The sequence below is a fragment of the Colias croceus genome, chromosome 6, assembly GCF_905220415.1.
Source record: "Colias croceus chromosome 6, ilColCroc2.1".
Classification (NCBI taxonomy): Eukaryota; Metazoa; Arthropoda; class Insecta; order Lepidoptera; family Pieridae; genus Colias; species Colias croceus.
Window position 1 is genome coordinate 7,769,171 of NC_059542.1, and position 20,241 is coordinate 7,789,411.

Below are 20,241 nucleotides of genomic sequence, written 5' to 3' on the forward strand. Positions count from 1 at the left end.
GTATTTTCTTGACTCCAGTTTCCACATCTAATAGATATATTAAATCTAATTGCCACTACGCACGGCTCGCGCCTCTGTTCAGTATCAAAATGCGGCTTCCCACATTACAACTACTTTTAAAACATAATAAGAGCACAAAAAGAGAACGCCTGGTATTTTTCACTCGGCAAAAGCTTTAGTAGTAAATCACGAGCCACTCGCAACGCTTATAGGAACGAGGTTTATTTTAAAATGTAAACTTTTCAGCAATAATACAACAGTTTAGTGTTAGTAAATCAATAAATGTCTATGATAATGGTAGTTTTTGATGGGTCGTTGCCAAACAATGCGGTTGCACTTGTTTAATATTATTGAAGGACTTTTAAGTCGTCTGTGCTTTTGTGAAATGTGTTTCACATGTGATTTGGTCATTTGGATGATCCGTCTTTAAAGAAGAAGTTCCTACTAGTATAACAGGTTTTTTTGTGTTGCTCATATGTTTTCTTTACATTCGGCCTTGATTTTTATTATTGGTAAAATATTCAAATAGGGTGAAGTAATGTTTCTTATTCTAATGTTTCCTAATTTTGTCAAGTCGCTTTAGAAAACCCTATTGAATTTCTTATCGAATAAAGCTTTCCTTTATTCGAAAGTCTAATTAGCTAACTTAATACAAAGTTGGTTATTATAATCTATTAAATCGAGTAAAGCTTTCAAAATTCATCATAACAATTTAACTCTTTGTTAAGCTGCAAATAGTTACTAAAACTTCCGCCAAGAAATAACATTATGGACATTAAATTTTAATTTGCTTACTCACGACAACCTCTGCCTTTTGTTACTTATAAACTTTAAATAGTGAGGGAGAATATGCGGCTTTTATCTGCTCGCTTTTGTCATATCTTGTACAAGTTACATTTTCTTTGAAGTTAGTGCGTCATATCTGCATTAAATCTTTTGCCTTATTCAAACAGTTTACATTAAAATAAACTAAACTTCTTGCACGTATTTCCGAGCTTATTACGTCCATTGTTACATTTTATTTCCATCATTTAACAGCGATAGATAATGATGATTTTCAAAATCATTATTCACGCACGGATTCGCAAAATGCAATTTACAATAAATTACGTTGATATTAATAAGTAGGTAGGTTAAGGGTTGGAAATAATGGCGGGACCATTCATCGTCAGATAAATTGCGAGTGGAGACAGTGTATTGAGATTACGTGCTCCAATATCCGGAATAAGTCCTCTTTGATTCATTCCTTGATAAATCGCTAAACTGGTCGGACTGGACGACTGTCGCTTGACAGCGTGCGTGAAAAACTTTTGGACCCATGACGTGATATTATAAACACGTTCTTGAGGATTCGCTAACAGTGAAGAGAAAATTGTCGCAATTTGTGGACAAACTTGCCCGAAAAGAGTCGTGAATAAAACAACACGTCATTGTTCCGGGAACACTAACGTACGATTAACAACGCAACTGACTGTCTTTTAACTTCCTATTCCGGATTTTAACATGATTCAAATAATAATGCTTGATTCTAAATAAATTTTAGAATGTACGTTGTTCATATTTATTACGTCTTGTTCAAGATTCTTGTATAGTGTACAATAAACTCTCAGCCAATAATAAACAATTCAAATTTTCGCAGAGCATATTATTTCTAAGAATTAGGACAAGGAAAAAGAATGTTAAAACGAAATTCTGAGCTATTTGATAGAAATCTTAAGGCTTTCTAGTTTTATAAGTTTGTAATAGATCACAATTTCGGTCTCTCGATAAATCCTAACACTTAGTCGTTACATGTGAAATTTACGAGTTTCTCTCAGGAATCTTCTTAATAATTTTGTAAGCGAATGTTCGTATATTACGGAGTAAAGTGGGGATCAAAGAAATTATTTTTGCAATTTTCTTAACCAAATTTTCATGTATTTTGTACCTATATTATGATCGCTAATTCTTACCTATAATATGTTCTTTCTCAGTGACATAGTAGAGACGAGATACCGTAGGTGGTATGTTTCATTTTTGTTTAAGTATATCTTTTAGAAGTGATAAATAATAAATAATGAAACCTGAAGAAGACGCTCTTGAATGTATTATGTATTATATGTAGTTGAATGAATTTCTTTTATATTTTTTGTACACTTACTTACATATACAATGTTCGTAAATGATATAATGTGATATGTGTAACCATGCAGTTAATAAAATTATATTTTAACTTTTAACTTCTAAAGTAGGTAGTTAATTTAATTTTCGTTTTATTTATATCAATATTATCCAAAATGAGGTTAAAGTCACAAATCCCAACCAAAACTAATAAAAAATTATATTTATTTGCCAAAAAAAGGTTAAATTGAACTCATTGAGCCCCAAGCGGCCCGATCGGTCCACGACACATAATAGGTAGATTTTCTAAAATTTATTGTGTCTGTGATTCCGGGGTCTGAGTTATTAAAGATCTTCTACAATGCGGTAATAATAATTATTAATTATTGAAATAATTTCAGTATGTAATCAATTATCTCGCCACTGAAAGCAATAAAAAGGTGAATGTCTTGATTCACAACAAAGCCCGATCAATTGTTGAAGCAAACAATATTGGGCGTTGAAGGATCAAATTAACATTCCTCAGTCGATTTAACAGATTAACGCCAATCTCGCTAACGCAGGTATTCTACGAACGCGACCGAACTGCAAAACTGGGAGCAGACCTTAACACTTAATCCTCACTAAACTATTACACTACATAAATTTATTCAGTACAGATCGCTAATACATCAGATAAACTTCGTCTTCAACAATGTGAGATAAGACACGGAATGCGGACGAATATCGACCTTATTGCTATCGAGCAAAGTTAAGGTATATAGTGTCGGTGGGTCGGAGGAAAACTTTAACTGTCAGGCTCATTACTAAGTTGACTGGTACTTACCGCGGATCGCAAACTGTGCTTTGATCTTTATAGCGGCTAATTAATTGAACTAGCAAAGATTAAACCACTGTATTGACAGGTGACGATGTACACGAACTTATAATGTAATTAAGGCGTGTGTAATTATCACTTTGTTTCGGTGATACAATTAAGTTTGTTTGTACCGAAAGCTTTTAGCAATTGTAGAATTTAAAATTCATACTCGCTATTGTGTTTTACAGTTAACTACTTTACGCCTAGATTTTGCCTGTGCTTAGCCAAAAATATTTTAGCTTTCCACCGGTAAAATAAAAATCCTATAAGAAGTTTTTTTAAGTTTATTCAACCAAACAACCAAAACAAATCAAATCTTTTCACTTCAAATTAATATTAGTAGAGATTTCTAAAATAATATGAAACTATTTACTCGGAATACCTGGCCTAATCAGATATTAATAGTCTCCACCGTACCGTTATGTTAGCATTGGATAAAAATAGTATAGTAATAATAAACCTGGTCTAAAATAAACATAGCGTCCGTTTTGATGTTTTTTTTTTATTATAATCATATCTTTATATATTTTGTATTAAAATACATTATATAATAAGCGAGAATAATGTAAATATAATTACTGTTTCACTCTATATAGAATCTAATATCAGGCTGGTCAGATTAATATGAAAATGTTCGAGTGTTTTTATCACCAGTGTAAACTGCAGTTCGCATTCGTTGTAGTTTTTAGGATCAACAGTCGTAAATATTTTGTATTATGCCAGCCCATATAAATGTAAATAGGCAATAAAAATATGTTTTTATGAAATTACACAAAAGCGCATTGCTACGAACATTTCATAATGGGCAATATTTTCAGTCAGGTGTTCGGAGAGTGCGCGTAAAACCAACGGGACATTTTAAAATTTTAAACATATAATATGTTCTACGCACTATTTTGTATACAGCATTAGCTCTGCGGCTGTAAATATCTGTTAATATTAGTCTGCGTTAAAGCGATTATGTTCAAATTAATTAAGTTTATCGCTAACCCGTGTCATTCGATAGGCAATTAACGATTCTAAAACGTAACCGTGTAACGTCCGCGAGGGCCTGTTCGTCCCGCCGTATTCTATTACCTAACCAAACAATTGGGAAATGCCGATAAGTAAATGCTAGTTTGGCAAATCCGCCCTTAAAAGATACGGCGGCGATTAGACATTATACTATCATCTTTATTGGCGGCTTAGAATTGGACCTATGTAAATATTTAGAAATGTTTTTTTACTCTTGATAGATGCGATTTTTAAGTTTGTGTAGATGATTAATTTAACACATTTAGTTAGGAACCTAATTAAATAATTATATATAGAAACACAACATGTAACTGGTCAGCAGTATGCTAAATTCGAGTAACTCGTTCCACCTTGTGCAACTCGAGCTTACGAATGTTTGCACGAAGCTTTGCTACTAATGCTTAAACTCCGATCTTATATCACGATATTCCTTACTGAACATCTCCGGTGTATTCGTATTTGATAGAGTTGGGTATCTGCTATTATTATGTTGTTTCGAGTAACAAAATTATTATGAGGAAAACACAAACGCAAATTAGGAAACTTTTATGAAACGTTAAATCTCCTTCTCCTCTATATTTTAATTAAAACTTAAAAGCTCAATCTTATTCATATAAAAGTAACAAACCTCCGAATTCCAAATTAATTACCAAAGTACTATTGCTCATATACTCAGAAAATCAATATATTCCAAAAGTGTGGCAAAAATTGTAGGTCCTATAAAATTTCAATTGACTCCATAAAACGTGGGGCGTTGAATTATATCCTAAACCTTCACTCGAGTTTCAGGCCCATTTAAGAGCTGATAATGATGTCGTGGTTATAACTCATAACTCAGATGGAAATTAAACCCAGAATCTTGGTCGTGTCAAGATAATAATCGACCGTCATGCTACTGTTATGCAGACAGTGCAAAAATTTTTCGACGGTTACTATATTATTCGTTGATAATATGTATTATATAAATATAGGTACCTTAAAGTTTTTTCATTGGATTTTTATTAACATCAACATTCAACACCCTTAAGTGACCATAAATTAATTATATCAACTATTGAATATAATAAAGTAACAGCTACCATTTTTAAACATTTTTGTAATTGTCTATGGTCACTCATTGTTAAAAAGTTGGTGGTGATGGTAGCATAATGATTTTTATATGTAATTTCAACAAACTTCTGTGTCAAGGACGTAAACATAGTTAAATACAATAACAGCTATCTAAAGTAAAATCAATATGTTTTATGTTTCGGAGGTTATCGCTTCACTTTATCGAATCATGCAGTGACAAGCTTTCGAGTTGATCCCGATAACACACCTGATTAGAGATAATGGTTTAATGTCAACAAAACTACAAAAAAATCTTTGTTTTTTCAAATTGTTTTATTTGATTGAAAATTAGCTTAAATCAACAATAAACCTATATTAGAATAAATAAATATTATGTACTGAAATAGTTTGAGAATATCACATGTATTGATAAGATGCGTCAATACCAAAAAGAAAACCTTTGAAATATCTGTATAGTAAGTAGATACGCAAAAAATAAACCTTAAAAAGCTGTTTTTATAAAAATAAAATTTAACCGAAACTACCCCTTTCATTATTGTGACCTTTCTCCAATTCACAATTTTCCTCAAGATTATTACTTAACTTTTTAAATATTATATTTTAAATAAGCATTGTCTTTATAACAGAAGGCTACATCTCAATATCAGTCCCAAACCGTAAAAAAACCCATTGAAACAACACATTTTTGTAACCATAACCATATACGAACGTTAAAAATACACGGTAGAAAAACAATTGCAGAAACAGCAGCGTCACGGGCGGTAATCGACACCTGTGACAATTAATGCCCGCTGCACGCACCACTTTCATTACACTACAGTTTGTATTCCGATACATATCTTTATTGTAAGCTTTGCTTTATGTTTTTATTCACTGAAACATTGCAATATTTCAGCCATCGATAGGTTTGTGTCTTTGTTAATTACGCGGGCTGTTGCCAATTGTTTATTTAAACATCAAATACTTAGGTTTTGGGAATAAAAATTAAAATGCACTACTTGTACTTACAAGTTTCCTCAATTTAAATATTGTAAATATAATAGAGGTTGATATTGACGTTTTAATAACCATTGAGATGTGATAAAAAAGAAATAAAGAAAAAATATATATTTATACATGTAGGTAATAATGTAATAAAATTTAACAATCGTATCTCTGTGAAAATAACATTTAACAATCGTAGTGACCTAATTTTTAACCATTACCTAATTTTCACTGAAATCGGCGTAAAATAAGCGACAGTATAAGAAACGATGATTAAGCTATTTTAGTATACTAAATATGAACGGCTAAGCAGTTGTAAAACTTTTAGGATACTTCTCGAATTTCCCTTGTTCACGTAACCTCTTAATTGTGACCCCATTTTTTATTCGTGCTAAATTTCAGTTTAATCAGACGGACGGTCACGGAAATATCTTATAGCGACGAGGCGCGGGAAAAGCTTTAATATAAGATTGTTGGAAGGAAAAAGAAAGAAATTGTCATGGCAGTAATAACCTGTAAACGTTCAACTGAAAACGTTTTATTTAAAATTGTCCCGTTAAGTAATGCAAGGTATTAAAGTAGTTGGCTTAAATTGTAGCGACGGAAATATTCAAATGGATCACGGATTTTGTTGTATCGAAATAAAGTATGATAACTTTTGATATTGCGATTACACTTTGAATCCATTGATAATTATAATAATTATTGTTTTTATGAGCTATTTTTAGAACTATTATCATTAAGTTCCAATAATAATCGTCCGTTTTGTAACATTTAGCCATTAAAATAATCTGGAAAATATCCACAAAATGCCCTTTTTATGTCACTATTATACCCCAGACACGTTTTTATTTGTATAAATCAAAATAACAACAAAACAACGCTGTATCTCGGAGCGTTATCAATAAATCTTATCGACTTCTCCCCAGTTAGCAGATAGCAGATAAAAAGTTCATTCCGCACTTTCGATTACACAGGAGTGTGAACTTCCCCTTTACCCCTATTTAAGGGAACAAATTCGAGCTCCCTCTATTTAAACAGTTAAATACATATGTATGTAATTTACGTCAAGTGCGGTTTACACATGAACATAATATGTTGAATTGGATGAGAAAACAATATAAATCTCGGCCACGCGGAGGGTTTTGCAGCTGATTTGTTTAACTCCGTCGGGAATCGTTAGACAAATGTGTTGTAACTAGCAGGCCGTTGTCTATTAGTTTGTAGTTCGTATAAATGGAAGGTACGAGTGCCAACCCGGATCACCGGATTAAATAAAAATCAGCTGTTTTGTTTTTAGGTTTATTCATGAGCACCGAAAATAAGTAAGTACCAACCTACCTTTTGTTGTTTAGAACAGATCAGATACTTAAGAGATTCCAAAGCCTATACACATGTGCTGAAAAAATTCAACTAAGAGCCGATTTAAATTCAACGAGGCATCAGGATCACGACGCGAACGCATATAAAAGCTAAAAAGCTTAACTTACTTAGCTGCGAAATACAAAGTCGATAGCCGGAAGCCCTGTAGGCATGGTTGAGCCCGTCCCCAACATTGTCATCATTTAAGCCTTACATTAGTGAAACTTGCGCAGTTTGTGCCGCCACCTGGGCCCGCAACACACTATTATGGATATTTTATACTGAATAAAGTGGAACACTTTAAATCGCGCCGGTCACGAGTTTCACTATTCAGCTTCGATGTTTGCTCTTTCATTACTAAAATGGCATTTTAAATGAATCAATGAGGCTATTGGATTGTTATCTTTATTATGGCCGTTTCATTTAATAAGCTCACAGCTTGTTTCGCAGGTATATTCCGTTATTGTTTCATTTATAATTGTGAGTTAAAACATTCATAATTTTGCCCTCGTTGTGGTGGTGAGGGGTATTATGGTAAATTCTAATGAAACATTAATTGAGCGTGTATTCGTTAAATTTAAAATAAGCCTTGTTGAATGTGAAGACATTAGGCCAAACAGGGCTCCGATACTCACCTAGGAGCGACGAGCTTTCTAAAAGCCTTTCTGTTTGTTCAACCCGTTTCAGCTCGCGCGTATAATCATCATGACAAGAGACTGCCATTCAAATGTATGCGATACGTACTATTTGGTCCACGAAAACAATTCAAACGACACGATGTAGCTTAATGAATATAAAGACGTACCTAAGTACATCATATGCCTATATCGTAGGATTACGTGGTTTTAAACATGTATAGATTGTCCAATGTATAATTGCGGAATCATATTTTTCTATACAAGTGTAATTAATTTTACTCACTTTGATGTTGATTAGCAAGGTCTATAGATTTATTAGCTAGCTATGTGTTACAAATAAATTCAATCTTTAGATTCAATCATTTTATTTCTATTTTATTACCCACAATTCACGTGTCCGCATTATTTTAAGATACATACAGAATGTGTTAAAATCAAGTTTGTATGATTTAAAAGTTATCTTTACCTATTCCAGTAAGTATTTAAACTTTTTAATCAAACATTGGAAGGCCACGATTCCTGAAAAACAGTAAGCGCTATATTGAAAGTTCCCAATCAATCTAATTGCATTAAACATTTTTGAAATAGAATAATCTTATATATTATAAAATGCTTATCCGCAAAAATAATAAACTGGCGTAATAAAAAAATAAAAACCTCTCGGCAAACAAAATACGTATACTGCTACTTACGCAGCGTTGTAAAAAAATAAACTTGCAAGTTTCTCTAGGAACAGCAACATACCTGTAAATTAAAAGCATCTATGTAAATGTTTATTTTCCTATATTTTAGTGGATTCAGTAAATCTGTCTGCGCTGTTGTGAATTTAAATTTTACGTATAAAGTGCCGACGTTTGACGCTTCACATCAAGCTGGTTTTGTGTGCCGGGAATTATATATTAGGATCACGAATTCATTTATTATTCTACGTTCAGCGAAAACATTAGTGATATTAACAAATGTATAAATGAGAAGTGAAATTGAATATTAATATCGGGATGTGTATTGTTGTCATTGCAGATTTAACATTCCTAAACTCTATGGACTGTCGGCATTTGCTATTTAGATGCAGAAGTGACACAAACAACTGACACAAATAAAGAAGACAAATGTAGGATTAAATTAAAATGCAAGAGGAAACAGAAGCCAATAAAGAAAGCGTTTGATATTCAATAATTTCCCAAAAAATGGAGCTGGAATAACGAACCGCAGCCGTCAATTGCTCGCTGCTTAGTGCTTACTAGTAAGCCTTTCGAGTGCGTAAAACAACGACGCTATCCGGATCATACTGGTATCGAGTGACGTCACAGCGCAGGTATGACAATGCATCTCGTATTAAAAAGACATTATACCGATTGGAAATATTGCTTTCGAGCAATTCTGGAAGTATGCTGTTATTAATAACGTTGATATTATATAATTTTATCGCTCTTTTAGGAGCTTTATGGAAGCGGTCCTTTTCAAATCGAGTGAAGAAGTTATTTTATTCAGTTTATTTGATTTTTTCTCTACTAGGTATCATGTTGTAACTGAAAGGGTTGTCGATTTGTTAATATCATTTATTATTCTGTTTACTTATCATATAAAGAAAACTTATTATGATAATAATGTGGCATCGGACTAAAAATTAAACAAGAGCCATTCTTCAAAGGTTGAATTTTCATTGTTCTTTGCTTATAATTAGGAATTAACCTTATATTCATAATATACACAAACTGAAAAGCACGATCAAGTACTTCATATTTATTAAAATCATTTAAATCTGGTTTGTGGGAAGGATGGCCACCCATAGTGAAATCGCAGACAAACCAATGACAGGGTATCATTATGCACATAACATAGAGACGACATTTGCAATTGACTTCCAATGGAAATTGGAAACGCTAGTTTATATTTCGATTATAACGTAAAATTCAATGCTATTCAAGGAATAGGTACGTAATTAAAAATAGTTGATAATATGTATAACGGTTGATGATTATTGTTAATATATAGAGCCGATGTTATTTGAATGATAACTTCTTTTTTTTATATGTTCCTGGACGAAATCAAATTATGTTATATTTATCTAGATAAGATACAATTATTCATAGTTTAAAAATCCGATATTTGTTGACAAAGCTTTTTTCATTATATTTTGAGGTGTCTGCTGAATAGTTTTACGTAATAAATAATAATTCAATGTTTTTTGTTTCAGTACCGCACTCTCACGGCACCAGATTACACTTTAAATACAGATTAATCACAAGTGTAGTAGTACAAGAAGGTTAAATATAACGAATAGTAAATACATCCGACTGAATGGGCGAACGAGAAGCGCCGGCGCAGCGAGCATTGCCCTCGCTCCACCCCGCCCCCCGCGTTGCAACGCGACTGACGGCATTCCGCCGCGCTTCCTGACCGAGGCAAGTGCAAGTACGATGCAAGTACCCCCCCCCCCCCCTCCCTCTCACCGTCGCCGCACCCCACCTCTCGATTCCCGACTAGCTCACAAAGAAACAGGCTCAAATCGAAACGTTTTGTAACAGACGATTAATATACGCCACAGAAAATAGGGCTAATCCACGACATCCTTTTGGGAAATACAAAATTATATACGCGAACACACAATCCTGTTATTTGTTAACGAAATATCAAAACCTTAAAGGAACTCCGATTAACATTATGAGAAAGGAACTTCAATTGATATAATATGTAATGTAAGGGCCTTTTAAATAATCATAATCTTGTATTAGATCAAAAAGGCACTTTTATATCTGTAATATGCTTACAAAGAGCTTTGTATGTATTCTGATACATTAAGTTATTAGATTGTTGAAACATTTCATTGCATTGGAAGTAGGTCTGTATCATTTACCTATTAACCTATATTTCCATTTATATTATTAAAAGAGGAAATATACTTTACATAAGTATTCTTATTTGTTGTAACACTAATCGCTATATTTGAACAAGATTTCATTATTAACCTGCCCTAATGCGCTACAATTTTTAACCGACTTCAAAAAAAAGGAGGAGGTTATCAATTTGGCCGGTATATATTTTTTTTTATGTATGTACACCGATTATTCCGAGGTTTCTGAACCGATTTACGTGATTCTTTTTTTGTTCGATGCGGGATGGTGTCGAATTGGTCCCATAAAAATTTTATTCGGATAGGCCCAGTAGTTCTTATTTTATGAGCATTTTTGTCTGTAGGTATTTGTAAATTTTGCAAGTGCAAGTTTGAAGTCGGTTGTTTTTAACGCAGTTATCACTTGTAAATCGTACTCTTCTTTCAACCTTACTACCACTTCACCGTATAATATTATTCAAAAAATTCTAATATCAATATCTGAAATATATTACCTTCATAAAAGCAATGTTGGTAGATGAAAAATGTTGTATAAATACCAACAAAAAGTCACATCGCAAAACTTGAAAGCGGTACGAAAATTGAAAACGGTCGCACGCAAAACAAATTCTGATCGAGATCCCTGAAACCTATTCGGTGTAACTTATTCAGATATACATATAATCCGGCAGTGTCGAGGCAAAGCAAAAAGTATGGGAGCACCCGGTAATAGTCCGTCTACTAAAAAGCGTTTCCACGAGGCTTTTAAGCGCTTATCTTGGAAAATGATAGCCGCGACCGGACGTTGAAAGGCTGTGACGGCAATTTGCTTACATTAGGACATTTTTACTATCGAACGTATGTGTTTAGGGAATACTTTTGGTAACATTATATTTGGCCGCATAATGCCCGTGCTCGTTTATTACGATCGTCTTCGATAGAAACTGTAGTGAAACATAAATTCTCTCATGGTGAAAGTGGTCAGGGTGTAGAGATAATATTCATGTCTAATAAAAATGTATGTGTTCATTATAATATTATGTGTGTGATAAATGGAATATACCAAATTAAATATTAAATCTATACATATAATAAATCTGTAGAAGGGTCAATTCTGTACATTGAAAATATTGAAAAAATAACTAGCAGGGGGTGTTACTGGATCGATACCAAACCCAAATATGTGATTAAAAAAATTTTTGTCTGTCTGTCTGTCTGTCTGTCTGTCTGTCTGTCTGTCTGTATGTGAAGACATCACGTGAAAACTACCGGTTCGATTTCGATGAAACTTGGTATAATTATACCTTATTACGTAGAAAAAAATTAATCTCAATTTTTCAGTTATCCATAGTCGTTGTTCTGTAGTAGGTACCGCGAACACACGTTGCGTATTATTATAGACCTAGCCGTATTTGGGTCCAATAGATATTTATAAGATGTCATTGTCCGAGTTACTCAAAATGGAGAAATAAACCATCCACGCAAAGACCGACATCCGCGCGGACGGAGTCGCGGGCGGAAGCTAGTCAATCATAAATCTAAAAAAGTACGTTAACCGTTTTAAATAGTAAGAACTACCCATAACATATTTTTTGAACATAAAAAAACCAGCATCATGTAATTAAAATACAATAACTTTCTTCACCCAATGCACACGTAACTCTTTTACACATTAATTAACTGTTTTATTCAGTAAGCACAATATTGATTTGCAAAACGCAGTCAACTATGAAGTTAAAACAGATTCAGTTACGCCCTGTTTGGAATGTAATGTTACTGTAGCAGTTTGTTCAGCGCATCGCAGTGCATAGTTTCAGCAATAGGCACACGGAGCGTTAAATTTCCTTTTTTCATTAGATTGTGCATGAGTTTCGATAGCAAATACTTCGCTTTTATTACAAGCTTTGGTTTTACATTTTAACATTATTAAATACACGGATGATATGTTTTGTAACAAAGAGACGTGAGGTAATGTTAATTGGTATTTAAATTGTGTACAAAGGAAATATAATACGCGCTCTTTTAATACTTTTAGTCAGGCGTAATCAATTAAACAATGATACAACATCCCCTACGTTTAACCATGCAAATATTGTTCTTCGAAATTGATACCATATTATTCCGCTATTGAATATTAATAGCATCTTTGTTATTTCAATTATTTAAAGGGAAAGTGATGGTGTTACTGCCTATAACGAGATTATCGCCACAGCTTCCTTGAGCTTTTATTGAATTGGTCCGGGACTCGATAACCTGAGCAGAGTTCATAACAAATTTATCGAACCTGTTTGTAAGTGAATCGAAATATTTTAGGGGAATCTTGTTCTCGTTTTGTATTTTAGAAGTTAACTTTTTTAATTGAGTTAATGGTCGTAGCGCTTAAAGTGATCGATTTTTCGCACATTACGAACGTTTTTAAATTATGATGTGTAAAGATGTAATTATGCTTATTATAAAACAAGGATAAACCTGGCAATTACTGAGTAAGATAGAGGAGTAAAACTTACTTTACGTTTTTCAGAATTAGTGGTCTTGTACTGTGGGGGTTCTACATTACTTAACACACGTTTTCAATATCCGTACGTACTGCTGTAACTTTAATTTTCTTCCTTGTTAACCTTCTCACAGTTTTATTCAACCAACAATAGCGGCATCCAGAAATAACCGCGGAAAACAAACACATGGCTTACGGACACCGCACTCTGCGTAACATCTATAAAAAACCGTCAAGTACGAGTTCAAACTAGCACAGATTATTTTTATTATATTAAGGTACAATTCACAAGCTCCATAGGTACCTATATAACTATGATTTCAACTTGATCAAATTAGCGGTGCATACGTGCTAGTTACAAGTTAGATTGGCATGAGCACTCGTAATATCAAAACATACTAATCTAGCTAAAATGTAAATGTAGAACATTAGATCTCATTTGATTCAACTTTAAAATTAACAAGCAATAAATTTAAGAGAATTAATTTTGCTTAGGTATATTTACTTCGTTAATTTCTGAACAATTATTAAAGATTTCGTTAATTGAGCCTTTAAGCTTTTAAGTTTCGTTAGTTGTGGTTTATTTTAAAATTTAGTAGCCCTTAAAGGTTAAACCAACCCAATTTCAAATAACAACGAAGGAATAAAATTTACTTTAACGTATTGATTTTTTTATTTACAAAATGTATCCGTGAGAAAGATTTATATGAAATCGATACAAATTTTAAGTGCTACAAAACATTAGATTGCGTCAATATTAAATATATTGGTAAATAAATAAAGTTGTCGTGCTTTTTGCTCTCTACAAGATTGGGAGCAAAGTATGAATAAATCATTATATTTACAGTTTAATGGTCGGAAAATATGTATTCGAAAAACTTTTTATCGAAGAGATATTTAAAATCAAAACGTATATAGGTAATATTGTCGTATAAATAAGTACAACAGGCAACTAATTTTCCTCTTATTTGTGTGCGCAGGAAAATCTCATGGATAATTATTTGGCGCATAATTATAATTTTTTTTAAGACTACCTGAATATTCTAATATAATTATTTACAAATCATACTTTTTTTTACAAATAGTTTAAAGTTAGCCACCATGCAAAAGCTCTAAGCAATATTCAAAGATTCTAATAATAAATTGATTTATTTATCTCTACGATTAATCGCTATAAATAACTATAGGTCGATTGTACATAACTTTGCTATCAGTACTAGTATCAAAGCAATCCAAGACAGTACTTGGTGAAACTTATATAAGTGCTCAACCATACTACGATATTCCGATTGTTTCCGCTTACGCCATAAATATTTCGACTTTGTTTTTCTACGAATAGATGATTTTGATAAACATAATAAATATTATCGTCTCTACGGAGTAGTTAGTTCTCATATTTTATTTTTGTGAGTATGTAATAAATTGATAAAATATTATACCTATGCATCAATTCAATGTTATATTATTGTTAAGAGGAACTGTGTGAAGAGAAAAGGGTGCGAAAATTTCGTTTGCCTAATGCCTGTTGCATTAGGATATTTGAAAGTACTGAGTTATCAGCATCAAAGTTTATGTATTATTCACACTTTAGCAAAATAGCTTTTATGTAAAACGTATTTTGTCTATATTCTTAGCGATGGATGAATGACAATTTTTATTGACCAATAACAAAGAACCTTTTTTCATAAAGCACGGATTTTATTCATAATGAAAAAGCTAACGTACTTAGTTGAAATATGAGAAATGCAATATTAAAATGGAATACTCTTCCACGTTGTTTTCAAGATTTTCTAATGAAATTATTATACCTATTATGATGATCTTTAACATGTAAATATATTAAATGATGAATGTAAATATATATTTGTTTAATATATTAGCTGCGTAAGAGCTCTACCTTTTCAGGAAACTTATGGTTATGGTTCTGGAAACAATTCTATATGGTTTTTCAGAGAATTATACACTCTCAAATAAACGAGACGAGACGCATTGTCAGATTATTTAACTGTACTACTCAAGTAAATTTGAACGCAAATTTCCAAGTATCGCTTGCAAATTCTATCCGCAAGAGAATTAGCCATTACCCGTTAAAGTGTCTAAATAAAAAAGGTTTAAACGCTGAATATATCGCCCCGATATTAATGTTTTTAACGAAGCACCGGCTTTTATTCAAGAATTGCAGTTAGAGTGATCTTATTAATGAACGTCGGGGACGCCTTTGTCCAGCACCAGAGCATTTCCTGCACAATCGCCTTGACACCGAGTAATTAGAAAGAAAAATTTGTTACCCGACTAGAACCGTATTTAAGTATTGCGGTGAAAAATGAGAACAATTTTTAAAAGGTACCGCACGATATGAATGCATTATGAACTCTATTACTTCGGGTTACAGTATTATTATCACCAATGTCGATAGAATGTTTTGTCTATGTGTGAAGTATTTGTTTATAAAGATTACAGGTAATGTAACTTCGTTATAAAGCACTTTAACGTCTGTCCGTGATGTATAAAAATGACTTCATACTAGATTAAGAGAAATGTGCAGATACATTTAATTAATTCCACATTTTTCTTCACAAATATTATAAATAGTAAATTGTATTCATAACACCGTTATTTTCCACTATTTTAATAAAAAATACTTCACAATTTTACATTTATACGCATGTGTGTATAATATTATTACGCTATAAATATTGTACAAAATATAAATATTCAGGTAACTATATAGCAGGGCAATTTGATTAAAAAAACGTGAATAAAGACAACAATGAACAAGATATTAGATATTCAATAGTTGGAGGCTAGTTTTTTACACACCACACGTTATTTCTCGTTCCGGTTGTAAGCCAGCACGATGACCCTATATTATTCACTCTAGATGTAATACATAGGCGAAGGCGTCTTGCATTTTTTAATTATTTTGATATATTAATTACCTACATTAATTATTTTTTGCCCACTCTTTTTTGGTCAGTTAGTTTCTGTCACTGATAGTTTTTATTATCATGAAAATAAATTTTAGTTTGGTTAAGAAATTACTATGATTTCGACGAAATATTTTTGCCAAAGTAATTGCAAATATTTCTTTTCATCGGTTATAAGATATCTTACCGTGGGTGAAGCTTTGCTGCCTATCTACTACCATTTGCTTTTGTTAATAAATGCTTTTATAAAACTTAAGATGACGGCGGACAATTTTTTTAACCGTTTACGTATTATACGTATGTGCCTATTAAATGCTATGCTAAGATAATATGTTATTTATTTTTATCGTATTATCTACTAAGCCGGTATATTTTCATATGAAAGACAATGTATATTTATTTATAATTCGCTATCGCTTTTATCTTCGATCGGCAGAATAAAACAATCTTCATTACGTCTTTGGCTATGACGCTAGACATAAAGTGGCCTCACAGAGCTCACAAAATATTAAATAAGTGTTAAGGAATGCTGGTTTATACTGTGTTTGTACTGCATTATGTCTAGGTAGATGGTGTCTAGTTATTTTACATAGAATAGAGTGATAAACCTTGAACTACAATTTTTCTTATTGCGAATACAATGAATCTTTCATATTATAAAAAAAGTAAGAAAATTTAAACGAGTTTATATTCAACAAACGAAATTGTGTATAAAGCGAGGCTTCCTTTAATGGGCAACACATTCTCGTAAGTAACACAAACTCGATCTTTATTCAAATAACAATTCGATTACAATTTCTCTCATATCGTGCACAAAACACATTGAAGGATCGAGTGAAATTTGATTAGCAATCTGTCACACAACGTTCCAAGCGAATGAAACAGTTTTTGTATCATTAATTGATTGTTAAAATGGAATTAATACACTCGTTAGACGTCTGAATGCAATTAAATGCATACTTGTGTTGTGAATACCGTTTCGCGCGGTCGCGCCGAGTCGTGGTTTTCAAGCGAAATTGCGGTGAAACTGATCTAATGACGTGCCTAACCACGCTATGCACTTTATGTTTTCTGTACAGCAAAAAATTTCCTTAAAAATAGCGCGCGATTTAGCAACGGATGCACTTTCCGCGCGGCGTTTATTAGCATAATATTTGGCGAATACACAAAATTTAACTTTGCTTTTGTGAGCTTTAAACCTAAAACGTTAACACAATTCAATGTTATGTTATTTAATTTTAATTTAGCAATGAAGCAAAAAGCAGTTAAATGACGAAAAATATAGTCCAATAAGTAAGTAACACGTGTTCATGATGCGGCAGCCTTTCCCACAATTTCTATGACAATTGTTTACGGTTAGGTATCTCGTATGTAGAGCGACTCACGAGAGCAGAGACAGGATTCTGCTGGTATGTTTATTGGTTTGTGTTTCCGCCAGTTCTGATTACGGCTAGGAAATGTGCCGTGATGTTGTATTAGATATATACGAATGATTTACGATTCCATTTAAATGATCAAATGATTATTAATAGTTATTTTTTTGTGTACGGTAAGACTAACGACCTTTGCATAATGGAACTGTATTTACATATTAGCTGTGTGATAGTCTCTGGAGCATTTAAAGGCGTAAATTTATTTATTTCATATTTGTAATAAGGCTTAGTTATTTCAAAAAAATATTGCTTTATACCTACCTATTTCTTTTGCGAGTTATCGTTTTAATGGAATTAAGGTTGTCAAATTAGTTGAATCAAAAATTATTTGAACATGATAGGTACATTAATCATTTAATAAATCGTTTTTGCAGTATAGGTATTTTGTTTCTAATAATTAATTCTAATATCTATTGATTCGCAATAAACTTATGACAGTCGATAGCTCAGGAGGACTCTGTTTACCGTTATATCGGCGCGACATCGAATATTTTCAATGAACGTGACGTGAAATTTATTTAAACAAGTATGCAAATATATATTATATGCAATTTGTATGAATTCCGAGCTAAATTTCTAGAAATGTAGCAACAAATATCTGCACGAAGATCGCTTTTGAGAAATTATAAATTTTGTTTGCAGAAAAATTGGTATGAAAATAACATAAACACACTACCTTTGACGGAACCCTTAATGAGAAAAGTTGGATACGACTTCCATTCCAAGTTAAACTTCTATCATCAACGTTTACTTTCATGGCTAAGGAGCACCTCTGTTCATATAAGATAATAATCTTATTTGCATTATAAACATAAATTGTTTTTATTTGTATTCAATTAAAATCAAAACTTTTTACGGAGACAGCGTTTGAAGGTTTGACTCAAAGTACTAGGGTGTGTTTTAGATAGATAATGTAGGTAATTTGAACACAATCTCTTCAAAATAATTTATTCTGTCTTCAGAATTCTCAAATCTAACATTGAAACGATTTGTGTGTGCGTATCTAGGTATACTGTATCTCATTATATTATTAGCATCCTTTTGAAAGTCCTTTGTAAGTGAGAGTTGGCGGTATTCGTGTTCGGCAAACAGAATTCAAGTGGGTAATTAAAACTATACAAAATTAATTCAAAATCCACGTGAGAGTAATTAACCAAAAGTTTCATCGTTAATACATTTTCCATTCATTTCATTTTAAATAAATTTGTGTACCTATTAAGAAACACGTAGGTACCTACGTCATTTTGATAGTTTTAATAGGTAGTTGTATCTTGAATTTTTAGCTTTTAGTCGCCGAAAGAAGGCTTCTTCGCAAGATCTTTGGTCCCACCAGACGAGAGGACGGAAGCTGGAGAGTCCGAACAAATGCCGAACTTGAAAAACTAATGGCCGAGCCAAATATACTTGGAGAAATAAAAGCACAACGGCTCCGTTGGCTCGGTCATGTAGAAAGAATGGGTGAGGAACGAGGACTGAAGAGGGCATACTTGGGGCGACCCCTGGGCCGACGGCCGGTTGGACGACCTAAGTATCGCTGGCGCGATCGAGTAGAGGTGGACCTGCGCGTGCTACGAGCCAACAATAATTGGCAAGAGACCGCTCAGGACCGGGGAAGATGGAGAGTTCTCGTCTCAGAGGCCAAGACCCACTTTGGGGTTTCAGCGCCAGAGGAGTAAGTAAGTAAGTAAGTAGTATCTTGAATTTTTGTGTTTTTTAATGGCAAATGAAGAAAAGTTTTTCGAATCAACTTTGAAAGCTTTAAAAGTTAGCTGAAATACTTAAAACTTTCATTTTAAGTTCAATACACGACAAACACTTTCAAAGTTTACACAAATGTTTTTATTTTAAAAATATATCTGTTGTCAGTTCGCAAAACATTCCGGCGTCGTGGACGAAACTTAAAGTAAGCTTTGAACGTTAGGCGGGAACTTTCGAGCGGACTTACCATGTTAGAGAGCAGCAAACGCTGGTGCTTTGCGACTTGAGGATCTAAGGACTGGATCGGGAAAGCGAAGGGCAACGGGATGGGCAAGGGGAGCGGGAGTGGATGCGGGTGCTGCAGTATCAGCGGCGGACAACAAGCACACGGCGTTGCGTAGGACACGCACCCAAGCTGCTGCGGGAACAGCGTGCCGACGGCCTCCGGGAGGCCTCACACGCGTCTCTCACGACCGCATCCACGGCCGACCTCCGAACTTTCGACGGCCACGTGCGCCGCCGACCACGACACCGTCTACCGGCACCGAGAGATCGCCGAGCGCGGGAACTCGACAAAAGTTTCGCGGCGAGCGGGCGAGGAGCGGGAAGGGTCGGAGCGTAGTAGGGAGCGGGAAGTTGAACGGTCGCGTGAAGCGAAACACGACGCGCAGGGCTCGCGAGAGTATGAAAGTGGCGGCGTGCACGGAGCACAAGTCGCCAGTTCGGCGTGTTGCGATGGACTGAACGGAGCGGCAGGTGAGCGCGGCGCGCGGAGGGCGTAGGGGCGGGTCTACCTGTCTCACCTGGGCGCTTGCGCCGCGCTCGCTC

At 33.8% G+C, this 20,241-nt stretch overlaps 1 protein-coding gene and 1 long non-coding RNA gene across 2 annotated transcripts in view; one reads left to right on the top strand and one right to left on the bottom strand.

Annotated features, from left to right (window-relative positions):
* The window catches only part of LOC123692482, a 55,083-nt gene extending 44,656 nt beyond the window's left edge, over positions 1-10,427 (top strand). The window contains exons 3-4 of the long non-coding RNA XR_006751560.1: positions 9,049-9,343; positions 10,226-10,427. This is a non-coding gene — a long non-coding RNA (uncharacterized LOC123692482). The remainder of the gene's footprint in view (positions 1-9,048; positions 9,344-10,225) is intronic.
* LOC123692479 (polypyrimidine tract-binding protein 2) overlaps positions 1-19,867 on the bottom strand; it is a 142,589-nt gene extending 122,722 nt beyond the window's left edge. The window contains exon 1 of the mRNA XM_045637238.1: positions 19,661-19,867. Coding sequence (XP_045493194.1) covers positions 19,661-19,663 — 3 coding nt within the window. The 5' untranslated portion in view covers positions 19,664-19,867. The remainder of the gene's footprint in view (positions 1-19,660) is intronic.
* Positions 19,868-20,241: the final 374 nt, after the last annotated feature.